Raw genomic sequence first — 20,196 nt, 5'->3', positions numbered from 1 at the left:
TAAACTTTTAGTGCATTTAAGCCCATTTACCACTTGAGGGCAGCAGATATCTGTACAGGATGTCAGCGCACTCCAACTACTACAAAGATAAGACTAAACAAGCGATAATCCTTCTTCAGGTGTTTGTGTTGTGTTACACTAAATACTTTTTTTCCCAGTGTGGCAATCTTGTGATGTTCTCCAACTGACAAGGAACCGGTTGTACCTGGTAGATCTTTTTGAGGTGTCAGCTGAACCAAAAGTATGAGACGTGCAGGTATCTTGTAGTGGTCTAAACTGCAGGGTCCGTGCCGTTCCTTACACTGGGGTTAGTCATGTTTGCGGCAGCAGAGACGTGAGAGGAGGTATTGAAGTGAATGAATCGCAGCCTGACGCTGATCGCCTCCTGACTCGCTGCGGTTGTAGGAGCGGAATAAGCGGATCGACCGATTTGAAAGAGATCACCAGGAAGAACCGGGGAAGCGAGGGTTGCGCGGATTTTTACATGTCAAACATTTCTTTACAGTGACATTTTTTTTTGCGCGCTGGAGTGGGAGGACGCTTACAATTTGTAATGCTGAAATATGAGAGAACGGAACCGGGGCGGGTGAAGGCACATGGGAGAGGACTGTCCGTGTACTCTGGGCTCTAAAAGAAAAAAAAAAAACACGGTTTGCTTGGAACTAGATTTTGCGAAGTGGGATGATTATTACAAAAAGTTGATCTTTGTGTTCCGGACGAAGCTCTGCACACCTATCACGGCAACCAACCTCAATGGATAGATAGACTGAGAGGGCTGTAGACGCAGACTGTTCAACTTTCATTTATCTTTTCATTAGAGTCAAAAGTTCCAGCCTCCTTCAGAGGAGAGAGCCGATATCCTGCAGTATCTCGGTTACTGGGGCCAAAATGTTGCGCTTGTCTTTGACAGCTTTGAGCCTTTCATGGACTTTGTTGATCTGCAACGTGAGCAGAAGTTATGCACAAGAAAGACAGTAAGTAGCCAATGTTGCATGTGGTGCAGTGCTTTGTACTTAGGCTACTACAAGCATTTCCGAAGTTCTCAATCGGAAAAATTCACTTCGGCTACACTCTTCCAAATATGCAAGAAAAATACATATTTTTTCGCTCTATGTGACCTGTTGTCATAGCAGCGTTATCCTTTTCATTGAGATATATGCAGCAAGAATCTTGATCATTAATCTGTAATATTTGCTGCATAAAGCTTCTGTCCTTATCTGTCACTATATCATAGTATTTTCCATTACAGTCATTACACAGCACTATCACAACACTTTGTCAGTCATGCTTTTTCAGACTTTTCATTCCAATAACATGTTGTGTTATTGGACTTGTGAGCAGTTACTCAAAGTGATATCTTGAGAGGTAGCTTGCTCTGCCTTTCATGTTGTGATAGCCCATGACTTAATGAATATACACTGATAATGAGAAGTATTTCAGGTCAATTCATTGGCTTTTGCAGTGGCCTGTTTCATTGAGTTTATCTCCCCCAGACTCAGAGGCAAAAAAGGTTCAAATTGACTTTTGGCACTTCCACACCATCAGTCAGGGTCCTGTCAGCTGTTTGTTTAATCCTGACCTTGAGAGTTACGTTAATAGTAAAGAGTTGTAAACAGTTCTTCCAGGTTCTTCAGGGGGGAGGTAAGGAATGCAGCTCAATGTAGAAAATAAACAAAAATGACCAGATTACTGACAAAAGTAGGCTTGAGTTACAAAAAGCAACTTATATCATATATTGAACTACTCACAGCTGAGGGTGAATTTTGGGCAAAAGGCTAAGAACATTGAACCATGTGACTGAACTAAAAAAAGAGCTGAGTGTTAAGGACTTCACCTACAAAGGAGAACACAAATCCTTCTCAGGCACTGACCAGCTCTCAGCTGAGGACAAAAGTTGGGCAAAAACAACGAGAACTTGAGTACATCAAGCCATGTGACTGAAATAAGCATGGTCTCCACCACCTGATCCGGGCTCATCCAAGAGCTGGTTAAACTCACTGTAGATCAAACGCACAGAGTCAATTTCCTCGTATTATCTTCCTTCTCCCGAAGCCTTATTTTCCAGGGGATTTTCTCATGACTTTCTCTCTCAGGAACTGCAGTTGCCTCCGGCGGTAATGCAGTAGTGCTGTAATGCCAACCACCTGATCTTTCTCTCAGGCATGCAATTGGGTTTGTGCTCGAGGCTTTGCTCACTCCTAATTTGTGTGATCTTCAGTTAAGTTTTGAGGGAATGAGTAGGCCTGTTTGCCTTAAGAACTACACTTGGAATGACTGGACTGAATTGGTCAAACACAAAGATATTTCGACTTAGACTGCTCCAGGAATGCCCGCCATATTTGGGTGGCATAACTGATTTGGTATTCTCTTTTCTCAAATCAACACATGCTTATGAATAATAGAAGTAACTGACCACAACACATCATTTGGTGAACGCTTTTATCATCTGCTCCACACACCCCTGACTAACCCCTAACATACCACACTCTCTGACTTGGTTGTGCAGGACCATGCTAACAAGAGCTCCTATTATTCTACCTTTGTTACCTGAGAGATAAAGCCCCTCTGTGCAAGTTGATGATATTCTTACATCCAAATAAAACTTAAATTGGGCTTTTTTTTTCCAGACTTGTTTATAATCATCAAAGAATGACCTTTGCTCTGTGACCTCAGTGACAGGCTCCTTCCCTCAATTAAATGTCAGGGTGGCTGTGTGGAATCTCAGTCGTTATTTTTCAAAACAGACGCCAAGGTTCTGTCAGAGGTGCCAGACCACCCAAAGAAAACAGTCGAGCAGAAAGCTCATTGGCCAACAGGTACCGTGTCCCTGGTAACCGTTGCAATTAAACCTGATCTCGCTGCACAAATCCACGTGGAATGTCCCTGTTTGTATGTGTGATTTGTTGTGTATGCGCGCATGTGGAAGTGTGTGTGTGTGGGTCAGGGAGAAAGTGAGAAACAGAGAGCGAGAAAGAAATGTGAACTTATGCTCAATTCACCTGTAAAACAACACTACAATAACACTGCCATATTCACTAATAGTCAGGAATGGTCAGTGATATTAGTGAGGATTTGCCTCTAAAAACCAAACAGTGATGCAATACGTGTTCATCCATATTCCGCTTCTTGTCACACTTCCCTCTCTGACCTCTGACCTCCCCTTTATCTCTTGCCACCACCTCTCCTTCTGCTTTGTCACCTCTACTTTTTCCCCCTCTCTGCACTTTTATGTCCTCTGCTCTCCTCCCATCTCATCTCTCTCCTTCCCTTGTTCTCCCTCCTTTCTTCTCTCTGTTTCTCCTTCTTTCTCCTACTTCCTCTCCTCTCAGGGGTTATTTGGTTGCTGCACCCTCAGTGTTTCGAGCAGGCGTGGAGGAGAGCGTGAGCATAACCATCTTCAATGCAAAAGCAGAAACCCGCGTCCAGGTGCAGTTGTCGGTAAAAGGACAGGCGGTGGTCCACAGCCACGGCTCAGTGCTCGGTGAGGAAGCATTCTGAAGCTAAGGTTACACTGGCACAATGCATTACTTTTGGAAAGGAAACTTGCACTTACGAATCGAGCTATGATATACCCCCCTTTGTGTGATTTCTTCAAAAGATGTTGGGATCAGACAGGCAGGGATGCTGGCAGAAACATGTAGATTGAAGAACACACACAGCTTGAGCCTAATTGACCTCTGCTCAGGGTTTTCATAGACATTATCTATGATTGGAGGCATCAGTTCAGACCATCCCACCAGCCACTTAGTATATACAGTGTGTGATTTGTTTGACAGCACCGTTAATAGATGGTGCTGGCTCTGCCTCAGAGTGGCATGGAGACAGGTTGCAGCTGGATGTCCTGCTAACCCAGGGTGAGAACCTCCCAGGGAAAGACAGCCACACTGCAGTAGCTCTACTGAATATTTAATAGTATTACACTGATGATTACACGGATATGAGAGAACTGAGATTTACAGAAATATCCCACATTTAATGATCTCATTGTTTCTATTTTAGACAAAGGCACCGTCAAACTAAAGGTGAGTCTGTCCATGCAACTTAGTTTGCAGTGTCCTACAGTGTGTGCATGCTGCTTTCCTGAGACGTTTAAAATGCACTGCGCTGTTTAGCGGTGACAGCTGCACAGTAGTGAGAACCTCTTGTCCGTTGAGTGCACATTCCTCAGGCAACATGCAAATCAACACTAACATTATTTGTAATGCAACATCTGTCTCTGCTCATTCAATGGGAATAAGGTAACAGCCTCAATATAATATGCAACAGCTGTTGACGTGCATGTATGGTCCGCCGCCCCCGAAGGCTGGAATAGATCAATCTAGTATGCACGACTCGATTCTTCCCCTCTGTCTCTCTCTCTCTCTCTCCCTCTCTCTCTCTCCCTTGCCTGCTCTCCCCTCCCTGTAACCTCCACCCTCATTCTCGTGAAATACAGTCATGTGTAGTGTGCAGTATTATAGCTTGGCATCTTCCTCTGTTGTTTAAATGTAGTTCTTTGTTCTGTCTTTTGTTTTCTAAAAAATATTTAAAAAAAATGTTCAATGAAGGTGAATAATTTGTGATTGTGTGTCACTACAACAGTCTAGAGTAAACATTTCAGTCTGTACCCCGTTGACCTAATTTTACTTCTGGTAAATTCAGATCTGATTCTCCCCCTGTGTTTGGTATTGTGTGTGTGTGTGTGTGTGTGTGTGTGTGTGCGTGTGTGCGTGCGTGTGTGCGTGTGTGTGTGTGTGCATGTGCGCGTGCGCCACCAGGTTCCCTCTGGGCTAAGAGGTCAGGCCCATCTGAAGGTATGGGGGAACCGTCACCTCACAGAGGGAGGCTACATCTTCCACAACTACACCACCGTCACAGTGGAGAGCAAGGGCACAGCTGTCTTCATCCAGACTGACAAGCCCGTCTACAAACCCAAACATAAAGGTTCCCTCATAGTGCACCTGGTAGTTAATCAGTTAATCGCTGCACAGAAATGCAGAGAATTGAGGCTCGTTTTTAGGGTTTTGTCATAGAATAAATCTCAGTCAATGAAAATCAGTTAAAAGATGCTGCAGCACTATAGATATTATGCCATGTCTTGATTGGGATAAAACTTTGTTTGCACTAACTCTGTTGATCTAAAGGGGCTACCAAAATAATAGCTGTCACGTTGAAAGGATGTAAGCCAGCTGTCTTTTTCTTTTTCTGTCCACAGTGCTGATCAATGTCTACACGGTCACTCCCAGCCTAAGGCCAGTAAATGACAAGGTAAATGAAAAATTGTGTTATGCAAATAAAAGCTGCACATTCAGCACATGCACCTAAAAACACTGCAAATGTTACATACCAGTCATGGCGAACGGGCCAACAAACAATAAACAACTAAACAACATCTGTACTAAAGATTTGCGGTAGAATCTGTAATTCCATCCATAGGTCTTCAATGCAAAACATACAAATTCTGAATGCCCAAATCTCTGTTTGTATTATTCGATCAGTGTTCCATTATCACTTTAGCAATAGAACAACATAATATTTAGCACAAACATACTTTTCCATCTCTAATTGGTGAAAGTTAGCCTGCCCTGAGTGCAGAGAAATGTACAGTCACTTATTTACAGAAGCCGAGCCAGAGTCATTTCTCTTGGAATGTTAGCAATGGCTCCAAATATACTGTGCAACTGTGCAGACAGATGGTTTATTGATGTTTGCAGCTATAAAGGTCTGCTGCTGGTAAAGGGCAGTATTCACTTTCACAGATGGATGATTGTTGGATAAGGAAGGAGTGAGGTGAAGCACTGGGAAGAAGCACAGGATCCTCTCTTGGCTTTACAGTTTTTTTTTTAATCTAATTCATAACATCTTGTACTTGTCTTTCTCCCTTTTTTTTTTTGCAGATTGAGGCGTATGTTTTGGTGAGTGGAGCCTGGCAGGACCACCCAGGGTTGGCAGAGCCACGTCCGGGAGGGGACAGTGGCAATTTTAGTTCCCAGTCTGGCTGGAGATTACAGAGCAGAAATCAAGGCAGCTCACCTAGATAACAGGGTGCTCTTTGGAACAGTGCAAGGATAAACAACATGAAAGGAATCTCTTCTCTTCTCTTCTCTTCTCTTCTCTTCTCTTCTCTTCTCTTCTCTTCTCTTCTCTTCTCTTCTCCTCTCTTTTCTTCTCTTCTCTTCTCCTCTCCTCTCTTCTCTTCTCTCCTCTCCTCTTCTCTTCTCTTTATCAACCCCACCACCCACATACAGTGTCTCCCTCCCGTACTTGCTGACCTTGCTCATTTATTGTATCTCTTCTCAGATACTGAGACGTTTGTAGGGCAAATAACAAGCTGCTGCTCCAAAAGAACATTTCAGGACACCCATGCATGCTTTATAGTTGCCGACAAGTACAAACCCTCTTACCTGCAGCATATGTGTCACCTGAGGAACAGCAGTAAAAGTATTTTGACAGTGGTCTGAAACAGGAGCTAGGTCTCTGGGTCAAGTTCAGTTCAAGGACTGTTAGACCTGACTCAACAATACCAATATATGACGTGCAACTAACATAGTTCAGCACTTCAATGTGAAATGTGTAATCTTAACACTAATTTGATCTTTCAGGATCCTAGAGGATCCAGGATGGTCCAGTGGAAGGGTCTCAAATCTGTCTGCTGTGGTAAGCCTCACGCTCTGCAGTATTTTTGCAGCTTCCTTGTGTATCAGCCTGTATGTTCACATTTCATTGCAGTGTTTCTCTGGGTTAATATTTTCACTACAGAGAAAAGACTTTTTTTCATTTTGAACCTATAATTGTAGCAAGGTGATAGGTAACTAGTACATCCTGCATAATTCACAGCTGCACTGTAATTGTCATATCAGGAGTGTATATGTTGGTATATGATTAATGACTCTGTTAATATCAAGCACACAGGCACTGAATGTGTTAACTAGATTTCTCTCTCTTATAGGGGTTGTGAACATGAGTTTCCCTCTGTCTGACCAGCCCATGTTTGGAGATTGGTTTATCTTTGTGGAGGTGCAGGGCCACACCTATAACAAGTCATTTGAAGTGCAGAAATACGGTGAGGACCTGCACACGTGAGGCAGTTGTTTGCATAACAAAGAATGAACTTTACAGTTTGGGTGCTCTCAGTTGCCCTTGATTGTGTTTTTAACACCTAGAAGTGATATGTTGATGTTTGAAGCTTTTGTATTTAGTTCCCTTGTGCAGGCGACCTACATAAAGTTTAATCTTTAATATTAGAAGACCTTCGATTACAATGTGTGCCTTTTTAGAATAACATCATTTTATGCGTCGCCAACAAAAAGCCAGAAATAAACAATACAAGAGATAATGCAGCAAAAATACACAAAAAAGTAGATCATGTAACTCAAAAGTAATATTCTGTTGTCTCTTTTACAGTGATGCCCAAGTTTGAGTTGGTGATAGATCCACCACACTACATCCGTGACCTGAACTCGTGCGAGCAGGCCACTGTCAGGGCCAGGCAAGTCACTTAATCTTCACTATAGAATGGATCAAACAAAAGTCCCCCCAGTCTTTTGTGAGGGGATTTTTGTTTGGCTGACAATCCATAAAATAATGGTACCTACGGCTCTGTTTTATTACATTCGTCATGCTTTTTATTTGTTCCTTGATTCAGTGACCTTGGCTGTTTGACATGTCATTGTTGTACAGGTATACCTTTGGGAAACCAGTGACAGGGAAGTTGACAGTGAATATGACAGTGAATGGAGTGGGCTACTACCGTCATGAGATGGGCCATCCTGTGATTAAAAACATGGAGGTCAGTTTATTTATTCCCTGGACAACATATATCTTAATGCTCCTGTTTATGAATTTATTAGAGATTGGCATTGAAACATGTTTATTGATGTGACCCATGGCACATTCACAATACCAGATGACTCCTCTGCTCTTCTCAGATCAAAGGCTCTGCAAACTTCAGCCTATGTGTCAAGGACATGATGCCCTTGGATGTAGCAGATCACTTCAGGGGCACGGTGAGCATTTGGGCGTCGGTGACCAGCATAGATGGAAGCAGGCAAACCACATTCGACGATTCAACACCCGTCCACAAACAGCTCATCGACATCAAGTACTCCAAGGACACACGCAAACAGTTCAAACCTGGTCTGCCTTATAAAGGGAAGGTGAGCCAACAAAAATCCGCTTTAACTTGCTTCATTACTTATCAACTGACAGTTAAAGATAAATCAAGTCATTACTGACTGTCTGATTTTTGTCCTTCCCCCACCTACTCTTAACCCTCTCCTTGTAGATTGAGGTGACCTACCCTGACGGGAGCCCTGCTGATGGGGTGAGGGTGCGTGTTAAGGCAGAGCTGACCCCCAAGGACAACGTCTACACCAGTGAACTAATCTCTAAGGATGGCCAGGCCACCTTTGAGATCCCCTCCATCCCCACTGCCGCCCAGTACGTCTGGCTAGAGGTCAGTGGTTGTAGTGGCAGTCGTTTCTAGATTTATATAATATAAACAAGATGAAGTGAGAAGGTAATTTCAAGCAAATACTATGAGGAGTTAGAATGTTTTTTCTTTGCTTCGCATAGACCAAGGTGACATCTATAAACGGAAAGACAGTAGGAGATCAGTACCTGCCCAGCTACCTGTCCATCAGTAGCTGGTACTCTCCCAGCAGGTGCCACATCCAGATCCAGAGTCCCAGCACTGCACTCAATGTAAGCGTTGTCTTCTGAATGTGGAGTATTTATGCATCATTGTTGCCATTAAGTTTTGAGTTTCTTTTGGGTTTCAAACTTTTTGATACATCGCAATGCTACAGTATCATCCTTAAAATAATCATAACAACATAGTTGTATCTTTCTGTGTGTATAGGTTGGCCAAGAGGCAGAAGTGGCTCTTAAATCCACCTGTCCCTGTAACTTCACTCTGCACTATGAGGTGACATCCAGGGGGAACATCATCCTATCAGGCCAACAGCCAGCCAACATGACAGCCTCACACCGAGAAAAAAGGGCTACAGTCACCTTTGACAAAAACATTCACACCACCCACCTGCCTCCTTCTGCCTCCGGTTAGTAGTTGGATTATTTCCTTGGATCATTTAACTGCATCTTTATCCACTGAATGTAAAAGGAATAAAGATGCACAGAAAACCCCTGGATAAACCTGTTCTGCTGCCTTTTTTTTATTTTTAGGATACCTATTGTTTTGTTTTTGCTCTCATCATTCTCAACATCAGATAGTCTCATGAAGATTTTGCCACTTCAATCACCTTTCTTTACCCTCACATCACTCTGCCAGGCGTTGCAGGCTCCTCCTCCCAGGCTGAGATGGACAGCTGTGTGACCTATCTACATTTCCCTGTTAGCCACAGCATGGCACCCCTCAGCCGTCTGCTGGTCTTCTATGTGAGGGAAAATGGCGAGGGTGTCACAGACAGCCTGCAAATCCCTGTCCAGCCTGACTTTGAGAACCAGGTTTGAAAACAGAATAAAGAAGATTTGGATTTTTATCCATCTATTTTATTCAGAGAAAAGTATTTTATCTTTATTACCACTGGTATATTAACACAGACCGAGATATTAAACTTAAGATAATTCGCAGTAAGTTCCAAAACACTGATATTGTTGGATATACAGTTAAGAATTTTTGGTTATTGTAAGAATAACTGCATTGTATAATATTATTTAAAAACATGGGGGAAACGGCGCACGCTCTGTATACATTTCGGAGCTGAGTGCAAGTATCCATGCACCAGCTCTGTCCACAGTGTAATGTCTGTAAACAAACAGCTGTGTTGGCCTGGGAGAGATCCCCAGTTCCTGCCTGCATTAGGTGGAGTTAACTCCCTGAAGTATTTACAGCTCCCTGGTATGCCATTACAACACTCTGTGTGTCTGTGTGTGCTTGTGTGCGTGTGTGTGCGTGCGTGCGAGTGTGTGTGTGTGTGTGTGTGTGATTGAGTGAGTGTGTGTATTTGTGTGTGTCGGAGGAGGGGGTTGTGAGGGCATGATGAGACAGAGGCCATGCGGGCCGCAGGCAGATGAGTGGGGTCATGACAGGAGAGGATGACAGGTTACAGAGTGGTGAAAGGAGAGCAGCGGAACCGATTAACGGGGCTAATTTGTGACTGCGCATTACTGAAAAACACTTTTGACGTGTGAAAGTTAATTGCCGACTCTCACCATCCCTCCTCTTTCAAAGGCTGTAGTTTTCTACTCTCTGTCCTGTCGTTTCCCACCATATCTTAGTACTCAGCACTACTGAACTGATGTTGTTCCAAATGACACACAAATGGCCTCTTAGGCTCTGTCAGGCAACACTGCCAACTAGTGCTGAGAACATTTAGTAAAATTGATTGAGAGAAAATCAATGACAACAATTTTATTTATTGATCTGTAATTTATCAGGCAAAAATGCATTTTGCTTGATCTGGCTTTTTAAATGTTGAGATTCGTAGCTTTCGTTTGTTTTGTATCATTCTTTTAGGCAGGCTTTGTCAGACAAAACAAGCCATTTGAAGATCTCACCTTGGGCTCTGGGAAATTCTGTGCAGCATTGCATGTTATAGCCAATGAGTAATTGATGAATCCTAAAATAAAATCATAAAATCATAAAAAATAATAGCAACCCTACTGCCTAAGACTGGTTGAATCTTAATGTACAATTTTATGGTTTAGAAATAGTCTTTTTTTAAATGCATGCTGGTCTTCAGAAATGTATTTTTGTATGCATATCAATTGTGTATCTTCTGTTGGCTGGGTTGCAGGTGTCTGTTTCCCTGTCAACTAATGAGTCCATGCCAGGAGACCCGGTGACCCTGCATGTCCGGGGAGAGAGGGGCTCCTGTGTTTGTGTGGCCACTGTGGATAAGAGTCTTTACTTGTTAAAGCCTGACTTCCAGCTCAGTCCTGACAAGGTTGGTCGCATTTATAGTTTATGGTGATATTTCACTGTGATAATATTCACCTTAAAAGAATAGATTTTAGTTTTGCGTGTCTTACAATATAATTGTCAGAGCAGTTCTTCTTGACTTTTACTAATAGATCCTTGGTTTCTGAGATATTACGTCACTATATATATATGTAACTCTGAGCTGCTTTTGTGCGTGTAACTGTGTTTGTGTGCTGACATGAAGGTGTTTCCTTTGTGCAGGTGTTTAAAGAGCTGGCAGATTTTGATGTTTCAGATGCTTTCGGCATTCCTAAAGATGACGGACATTTCTGGTGGCCTGGGCTGTCATCAAAGAGACGAAGACGCTCCTCTGTTTTTCCGTGGCACTGGGACATCACCAAGGATGCACGCTTCGCTTTCACAGTGAGAACAAACACTTAGTTAAAAGGCCCACAGTGATGGTACAGGGATAAAAAATATATATATTCTTAATGTGTGTGTGTGCATGTGTGTTTTTATTTCTCTGTATGTTTAACACAGGAATCAGGACTGGTTGTGATGACAGATATGGTGAGTTTAAACCACCGGCAGAGCGGAGGCATGTACACAGACGAGGCTGTTCCTGCCTTTCAGCCACACACCTCCACCTTAGTGGCTGCCATGCACTCTCGCCCCACAACCAGGTAAAGGACTTGCTACAGAGATATTTCCTCAGCAGAAAATTCACATCAATATCAGAGGCAGTTTCTGCCTCTCAACTAACCACTATAAGATGCCTAAAAATCCAAATATTGTCTTGTTCAAGCCCAAAAAGGTAAAAGTCTCTGAAGGTAAATATTTTCCTGAATCAGAAAGTTACTAACACAAGTTATCAGATATAACAAAGTTAACTATGTTTGACTGAACCTTAACAAAGAGTGGGCTTGGTTGGATTTTGAGGATATTCAGTCATTGATGTTTACGTATCGGCTGTTTAGTTAACTTATTGATGTAAATTTACTGTGATCTTTGACTGGACCACACACAGTTATATGGGCATGTACTTCTCTGAAAACAATGAATTTTAAAACCAAGCCCATGTGAGAGCAGTAATTACTTCATAATCCAAACAATTATAAATTTGTAATACACATTTCAGTATTTGTCATGCTCGGGTTAAATAAGGTCTCAGAGTTGAGCAACGGACAAACAGAGAAAAATGTGATAAAAGAAATGAATTTCTTTGGTTTGTCCATATTTTAGGTCTACTTTTCTCAAAGCCACAAATACTTCTCATTCAAGAGATGAACATTAAACACATAACATGACTCAGGGAATGTCAGCGTGGAATTCAGGATAATACATTTTCCAATTATGGTGGTGTTGTTTTATTGTGAGCAGCTGAAGCCTTTTATTGATGTCAGCTTGTGTTTTGGTTGCAGAGCAGAGAAGCGGAGGCGTACATTTTTCCCAGAGACTTGGGTGTGGCACTGCCTCAACGTCAGGTATTTAAATCTTTATATAAATATTTCACTCATGTGTATGTGTTTCACATGCCTGTGGCTACATCTATGAGTTGCACCACACTGTCTTTACTTACATGGGATTTACTCACAATGTAAAAAAATTTAGGAGAGCAGAGGAATTGACAAGAGAAGAGTTCATGTACAAAAACTGGAAGAATGAAAGACCGACAAACAAAAGGAGATACATTGATAGAGTACAAGAAACGATGGGAAGTGAGGATGAAAAAGGAGTGCTGCATAGGAGAGAGTGAAGATGAGATGACAGATTGTTGGGAGAAGAAAGGAATGAGCGAAGAGAGGAAAGGTGCTAGTAAATCTGTATGGGAGAAGACGGATGATCCATCATGTAGCAGCATCCAAGATTTCCCCCCTCTGGGTGTGAATGTGCCTCATTTAAATTGGGCGATCTTGGAACAGACTGTCACTTTCTCAACAGCTCCTTCCATTCATTTTCAGCCAATATAAATGAGTTGCCCATAGATTTCCATATGCTTGATTCCTTTGGATGGGACTTCAGCTCTGCCTAATTTCCTGTGAAGTCCAAAGCTCTGATTTCCCTTAAAAGTCTATTAAAGTGGATTTTGGGCAACTTTGATCAAAAGGAATGGGCGTACATGCAGTTTTTCAAGTTTATTATGCCCTGTGACCATTTGCCAAGACCAACATTAAATATGAGTTGCCAATAATGATCTCAGCCCATTCATTCAAAGAAACAGATTGGGTCAACACCTGACTGTCCCTCACACCTATCCATTTTAGAGTGTTTGCTGTAGTTACACTGGTGCAGGTGTTGGTGTTGACACAGGTGTTGCTGACATAAAAGTAATCTACAGTGTTTCATCAAGCCCGTCCTTGTAGTCTGTGCCGTTTTATTGCTTAAATAAAACCATGAAAGGATGCTAAACTCTTCTTACTTCCCTGCCACTCAAGCTGTATCTCAACATGTGTCACTGACAGCTCTGAAACCGGGGAAGCTGAGCTGCGACTGGACGTGCCGGATTCAATCACCACATGGGTGACAGAAGCTGTTGGCCTGTCTGAAGAGAAGGGGCTGGGCTTAGCAAAGAGAGCGGAGCTTCGTACCTTCAAGCCCTTCTTTGTTGACTTTACGTTGCCCTACAGCTTAATCAGAGGGGAGCAAACCAAAGTTCCCCTCACTGTCTACAACTACCTGCCAACGTGCTCTGAGGTAAGATGATGAATGAGGGGGCAAATGGACAGGAAGCAAACTTGTTATTTTTCTATAGCGAATGTGCAATAAGACTCTTTAGCACTGACCTCCACAAACAAACAAGTCAACTTAGTCATATTCTTAAAGACGGCAAGGGGAGCATTAGGTTACGATGGTGCAGCTTAAAGGGCCATACCTGTGATTTTACATGTTTCAGCCCAATGACTACAAATTGTTTGTAACCCATTAAAATATTAATAATAATTATTTTTATTTAATTGTCACAAAATAACGGAGATGAGTAATGACTGTTTTGAACAGTCATACTGTGCAGCCAGAATCACTGCAATAACCAACTCTTATACAGAGGATTGTTTGATTTTGACCACAGCTGCTTTAACACATAGAGATAACTTTCACAAAAATGAATGTGGGTGACTGTGCAGCCCAGTTGTGCGCTGCCAGCTCCACTGCAAATAATCTTAGCGGGTTGTTGATGATGTTCTTGGCATCAGATGCAAATAGATGTAGTACTTAGTATGATAAAAAGCGTCTGCCAAATGAGTAAATGTAAATGTAAATCAGTAAACCTGGTTGGTTGGGACACTTCTAACATGTGGTTAACATCTGGCAGGATAGTGTTAAATCAGTGTGTGTTATAGTGGTCCTGGTGAAGCTTCTCACTGTCCGGTGAAAGAAAGCAGCTAGCGACTCCCGATGTGTCACAGGAGACACATTCAAGGTCTACATCCTTCCTGGGCCAAGAGTAAAAGTTAGCAGCAACAAGCAATGTAGCACATGGTAAACTGACCTTTTGAAATTGGTAATGAGGGTTTTCAAAATGATAGGGAAATGGTCTTCAAGATGAAAAAAGGGGAGAATAATCAGTAGGGGTAATAAAGGAGGGAGCCCTCTTCCTGGATGGATACATATGCAATAGGTGTGGTATTTACAAAGTAGACGGAAGTATTAGTTGTAATAAAATCCAAATAATATTAAACATGATAAGTCAAAGAGTTTTAGGCAAAGTACAAAAGTGTTTGAAATGAAGACTGTGGATCACAGAGAAGACAGAGCATCTTCCAGGTGCTAAAAAACACACGTGCTGTAAAGGTGATGGGCTAAAACATGCAAGCCCCTGTGATGGTGTTTTTTTATTTTTTTATTTCTGCATTCAGCAAAACCAGTGTGGTCAAAACAATGTGATAAATGAGGCAAGGATTGTTATGGCATAACTGTAGGTAAGAGGGACTGGAAACTGTGTCCAAAGGAAGCGCAGGTTTGTAATGTGAAGATGTGAGATTAGCCCAGAAGTATGTTTCAGCACTCACTTTGAAGAGCCTTCTGAGCTCTATCTTGGCCTTAAATGGGTCCATCCTGCGCTCCACACAGATGACATCATGATGTTTGCAGATGAGCCTGTTAAATGGCCTGTGCGTGTGCTGCCCTGATGTCATGTTAGGTGAATATGCAAACCAGAATAGCCCTCCTTTTGATGTCCACCCCAGCAACATGTGATTCCTATATTTTTCTGCTGCGTTATTTACGACTTGTGGCGTGTGGATAAAGAACAGTTAAAAGATCCCTCTGCATTACAGAGTCCTCTGTGAAAATTGGACGATGAGTGGAACTTAATCCTTCAGGGAGCTTGAGAAGCATGAGTCAGTCAGCATGGAAAATTCACAATGTGATTTAAAAATTCTCCCTTGCTTTTCGAGGTTTGAGGGGAACACGCTATATGAGGGAGGGGCGTGCCTGGCAGGAATGATGTCACTGTAGCCCTGTCAGAGGAGATCGATTGCCTCTGATTTGTTTCCTCCTCCTCTCCCCTCCTCTCCTCTCCCCTCCTCTCCTCTCCTCTCCTCTCCTCTCCTCTCCTCTCTTTACAGGTTCATGTTAAAGTATCAGTTCCAAAAGGCATCAAGTTTGTTGGCCATCCTGGAAGGCACCACCTTACCAGGAAGAAGTGTGTCGCGCCAGGAGAGGCTACTCCCACATCCATTGTATTGTCTTTCACTGAACTGGGATCTGCTAACATAACAGGTACCCACAGAGCACAGTCAAATGAATAGTTTGCTCATGGACTCCTTGAATTTGCTGATACTGTTATTATTGTTTCAAATATTGTCAGGGTGGAAGTAATCTGATATTCCTCTTAAATTATATTTCGATGAGGAAACCATGAATATTTGTCCTTATGTCATGATGTAATGGAAGTCATGAGGCACATTCAGGTTAGTTGGTCAGGATGTTTGTCACCTTTTACATCACTGGAGAAAACACCTCTTGGCAGCTATGTGCGCTTATTTTTTTTGCTGTAAAATATTCAGGACAGAAGAACTTTGTCTTTATGCAACACAATGACGTAGATTATTGTATAAATTCAGGACAAGCTATTTTACAAAGTGTCCCAAAGTTCTTTGTCACATGTTTAGAAAGAAGGAAGTGGATCAGTGTTTGTTGTGAAAGAATGATTGTTCATGTAAACAATACAGATTAGGGCGTTCTGGATGATGAAAATAGCATCATTTGAATTCTTAAGTGGTATGGCACTTTGACTAGGCTGCTGGTCCCCTCAGTGTGATGCCTCACAAAAAGGCAAGCCTTTGACTCAGGAGAGCTCTGCTGGCCAAGGAGCTGAGCTGTGTGTGATCTGGTCACCCACCCAGAGTTACAAACAGTCCCCTCCAGAGCGCATGTGAGAACAAAGCAGGCCGGCAGTGGGGGAGCAAACCAGAGCTGTGCTGTGACACTGAGTGGCATGTTGATGAGTTTGCAGGTCACTGGCGGTCAATGGGCCCCCCATGGCCCCACTCCTAGTCCCCTGGCCCCTTGTGTTTCCCTCTCAGTACACACACACAAAGAGACGCCATTGGCACAGGGCCACATTTCCAATGTGCTCCTCAGCAAGAGAACTGGGAGTCCTCTTACAGACATGTTTGTCCTGTGTAATGTATGTTATGAGCGATGACCACAAATGCCTGAAAGACAGTAGGGACGAGGCCTCACTCGGCTATTAGTGATTTGTGACTTCACAAACACGTGATCACGTTTTCCACAAAATCATTTCGGATCATAATTTTTGTCGCCATGATGATATTTGCATCCACCTATAGTCCCAATAGTGCCCAATTGTCTCCAACTGAAATGTAGGTTTGAAATCATATTCTAAGGAAATTTTCAGTAACATTGTCAACCATAGTTTGTCAGGGAGCTAGTGACTGGCTTGTGGTGACACTCCACAGACATTCTACACATCTGAAGTGGGTGATGTTGTGCCATGACAGAATTTAAGAGGGAAAGCTGATTCTGCTCTGTGCTGCCCATAGCTCGTGCCATTGCCTACAGTGAACCAAGCTGCTGTTCAGATGGACTCCAGACAGGGAAAACAGCCAATGATGTGGAGGACAGAAGGATCCCAACTGGCCTGGACTATGTTCGCAGGACCGTCCTGGTGGAGGTATGAGAGCTGATATTGATCAATGTCACTTTATAAGGGAAGACTTGCTTTAAAAATTGTAGGTATTTGAAATAAAGTTAGAATTTAATTGTAATAATACTTCTACACCTTTTCCACTTTCTTATTGTATTCCACTTTTCCTTATTCTTTTTCTTTCCTGTGACATCTGTCTCCTCTCCTCATCCTCCTTGCAGCCAGAGGGCCTGCCCAGAGAATACACCTACAGTGTCTTCTTCTGTCCCAATGGTCAGTGCAGACACACTTTCCTCTATTATATATTGATATATTATTGTACAGTTGATAAGGTAAATTTTACTAACCCTAAGTGCCTGAGTGTATTTTGTATTTCCATTGTCAGAGAGGATCCACATTTCCACTCCCAACAAATATGAGTATCAGTATGTGAAAAAGCCGGCCAAGATGAACCAGTTCCAGGTTGCAGTGAAGACCCACAACGATGCCCATTTTGCTCTCTCTGCCAGCCCCCACGACAGTGCAGAGATGCTAGAGATCGTACTTGGGGGAAGGCAAAACACTCGCTCCTGGATCTCCTTGGGCAAGATGGGCGAGCCCCTGGTCAGTGCCTCCACACAAGGCATCCTCTCCTGGGACGAATTCCGCAGCTTCTGGATCAGTTGGAAGGGAGGCGTGGTACAGGTAAGGAGATAAAGGGATTGTAGAGGAAAATATCCTCCTACAAGTATAGAGCCCTGAAAATGTCCTGCACCAAGTGCAACAGATTTGTCTTCAGATCATGATTGGACTCTCTGACAGAAAAAGAGGAGGGTGAAAAAGACTCAGCAGGCCATGGGGTCTGTGTGTTAGGAGGACTGGCGCCACTTTTACTGGCGTGCCTTCCGGTAAGGTCACGCTTAACGGGCTGATGTCACTGAGGACACTCGTTGATCCATGGCCTGGTGCTCGCATGGCCCTCTCTGGCTGGCACACTGCCTCCCGGCCCCAGCCCTGGCATTCGCTTTGCACCATTCACCAAAGGCAGCAATTAAAAGCCCGCAGAAGAGCAATGCACATTACAGTCCAATGGGATTCATTTATTTTCTTGGGGACGATGGCATTTTAGGGTTAATGAGCTGTGGGGCTTGGCCATGCATGGTCTTTGGTTTAATGTGATTATGAAGTTAAACTCCAGTACCAGGGAGGAAATGCTCTCTACATGGGTCTGTTTGTATGTTTGTGTTTGTGATTGTGTGTGGGAGGTGAGTGAATCACACTGGCGTCACTAACACTTGGCAGAGGGACATTATTAGTGCTCAGTGTGAGGGAGCCCAAAAACAGCACCAGTTGCTTTCTAAAGTGGGTTCACTGATTCGTAATGTTTTCTTGTTGACTGCTGTCTGTTTGTGTACAGTTCTACTTGTGTTCTGATCCTTACAGGGAGCAGCTGTGGTGTAACCATAGAATACAAATAAAAACAATATAATGGACTCTTAATTACAAATGTGTATTCTTCCAGAAGTGTTTTCCTTTAGCCTGTTATTGCACTCTCCAGGTAGGACATGGTTTACATCCATCCAATGAGTCAGTGATCCTCCACTGGGCGGGCCAGTTCCCCGGACAGGTTAGACTCTCTTTTGGCTTTTATATACAAGTTGCTGTATTTTCTCTTCAGATGATTTAGATAATAATTTGTTTGTCCACCCAGGTGCGCCACATAGGCTTCTCAACAGGCTGGGGCTCAGTTGGAGAATTTAAGATCTGGAGGAAAGAAGACTCTGATGAGAACCACAATGAGGCCTTCACTCTGGGGGTCCCTCACAACATGGTTCCTGGATCTGAAAGGGCCACTGCATTTATGATTGGTATTAGTACTGTATTATTATATGTAACACACTGAATGATTTGTTATTTCCATCATACGCTTATCTATATCCGTAAAACTTTGGCTTAAGTAGATCTATCAAGCTTTCATTTGAGTGGAACTAAAATTCAGTACATTGTGCAGTCTGAATAACTATCTGTGTGTGTGTGTGTCTGTGCAACTATATCAGGGGATGTCATGGGGCCAACTCTTAATAACTTGGACAAGCTGTTGCGGCTGCCATTTGGATGTGGGGAGCAGAACATGATCCACTTTGCCCCCAATGTCTTTGTTCTCAAGTACCTGCAGAAGACCAGGCAGCTCAGCCCTGAGGTTGAGAATGAAGCAACTGACTATTTGCTGCAAGGTAAAGAGACCGCAACCTAACTACATTCTGGTTTTCATAATATACTGCACCCTTAGACCATACTTTTAATGCAAATTTATCCCAGTGGATTAAAGATCTCCTCCCTAAGCTTTAGAAAGAATTTTTGTTGCTCCTTCTTCTTCTTATCCTGTGTTTTAGACACTTTACTATTGATTACTTGTAATTTTAATAATCTATCTTCAAGTGATTTGTTCTTCTTATTTATTCACTGTACATTGGTTTGTATACGATTACCAGCAAAATGTTTAAAATGTAATGGTTTATATTTATTATAAATCTTATTTATTAGAAGCTGAGTATCAGTAGTGCTAATTAGTCTAATATCACGTAGTTGAAGGTTCACCTTTGGTACCACAGATTTCACCTGTCTGACATAACAGATGACATGTTTATCCAAAGATGCGCTGCATTCCCAAATCCCTGCTGATCCTTAGCTAGCAGCAGTTAGCTAGCAGCTGTTTAAGCAAAGGGAACAAGAGCGTCAATGAAACTCTCACAGTGTGCCATAAATCTCAACAAGTCAAACCCCTTCTAGCCCAGCTGTGCACAAAGTGGTTTCATGCTGAGAGGAAGGAATGTTTTCTAATTGCTGGCAAGGTGTATACTGTTGTTGAGTTTTCTGGAAACTATTGGAGTGAAGTTTACCTTGGATAATGGATTTTGTTTGTGGAACTGTGGATTTCTTGACAGAGGAGTCTTGGCCTGGCTGCCACTCAATACTCCAGATCATGGATTGGAATGAAGCTGGATGTTTTTACTCAGAGTTACCCAGACCAGTCTTTCCTCCACCCCCTCTGTTTTCTCCACTTACCCCTTATAAAGATGAATCACCTTCAGAAATTCCCAGAGTAGACTTTTCCTAGTGTGCTATACAAGGGGCAGGCCACCCTGCAGAGTTGTGCGCATACCTTGATCAGGTGGCAACGTCCAAGATTTATTCTATGCCATCCTGACATGGAAATAATATTGAGGTTAACCTTCAGCTGACAGAA

General features: G+C 42.8%; 1 protein-coding gene across 1 annotated transcript in view; it reads left to right on the top strand.

Moving 5' to 3' along the window:
* The first annotated feature begins 334 nt into the window (after positions 1-334).
* Positions 335-20,196, top strand: part of cpamd8 (C3 and PZP like alpha-2-macroglobulin domain containing 8) — a 42,220-nt gene continuing 22,358 nt past the window's right edge. Inside the window, exons 1-27 of the mRNA XM_023405242.2 lie at positions 335-974; positions 3,330-3,481; positions 4,000-4,022; positions 4,758-4,923; positions 5,195-5,247; positions 5,877-5,894; positions 6,582-6,636; positions 6,929-7,042; positions 7,384-7,468; positions 7,660-7,768; positions 7,908-8,135; positions 8,264-8,434; positions 8,554-8,682; positions 8,840-9,038; positions 9,269-9,444; positions 10,737-10,886; positions 11,123-11,284; positions 11,402-11,544; positions 12,283-12,345; positions 13,324-13,555; positions 15,427-15,580; positions 16,867-16,997; positions 17,192-17,243; positions 17,356-17,654; positions 18,508-18,576; positions 18,661-18,817; positions 19,007-19,183. Coding sequence (XP_023261010.1) covers positions 889-974; positions 3,330-3,481; positions 4,000-4,022; positions 4,758-4,923; positions 5,195-5,247; positions 5,877-5,894; positions 6,582-6,636; positions 6,929-7,042; positions 7,384-7,468; positions 7,660-7,768; positions 7,908-8,135; positions 8,264-8,434; positions 8,554-8,682; positions 8,840-9,038; positions 9,269-9,444; positions 10,737-10,886; positions 11,123-11,284; positions 11,402-11,544; positions 12,283-12,345; positions 13,324-13,555; positions 15,427-15,580; positions 16,867-16,997; positions 17,192-17,243; positions 17,356-17,654; positions 18,508-18,576; positions 18,661-18,817; positions 19,007-19,183 — 3,553 coding nt within the window. The 5' untranslated portion in view covers positions 335-888. The remainder of the gene's footprint in view (positions 975-3,329; positions 3,482-3,999; positions 4,023-4,757; positions 4,924-5,194; positions 5,248-5,876; positions 5,895-6,581; positions 6,637-6,928; positions 7,043-7,383; positions 7,469-7,659; positions 7,769-7,907; positions 8,136-8,263; positions 8,435-8,553; positions 8,683-8,839; positions 9,039-9,268; positions 9,445-10,736; positions 10,887-11,122; positions 11,285-11,401; positions 11,545-12,282; positions 12,346-13,323; positions 13,556-15,426; positions 15,581-16,866; positions 16,998-17,191; positions 17,244-17,355; positions 17,655-18,507; positions 18,577-18,660; positions 18,818-19,006; positions 19,184-20,196) is intronic.

This window comes from Seriola lalandi, unplaced genomic scaffold, assembly GCF_002814215.2.
Source record: "Seriola lalandi dorsalis isolate HSWRI2012SDOR001 ecotype SW California unplaced genomic scaffold, Sedor1 jcf7180002054267, whole genome shotgun sequence".
In the NCBI taxonomy this organism is placed as follows: domain Eukaryota; kingdom Metazoa; phylum Chordata; class Actinopteri; order Carangiformes; family Carangidae; genus Seriola; species Seriola lalandi.
Note: the sequence above shows the minus strand (reverse complement) of the source record. Positions and strands in the feature narration are given on the sequence as shown.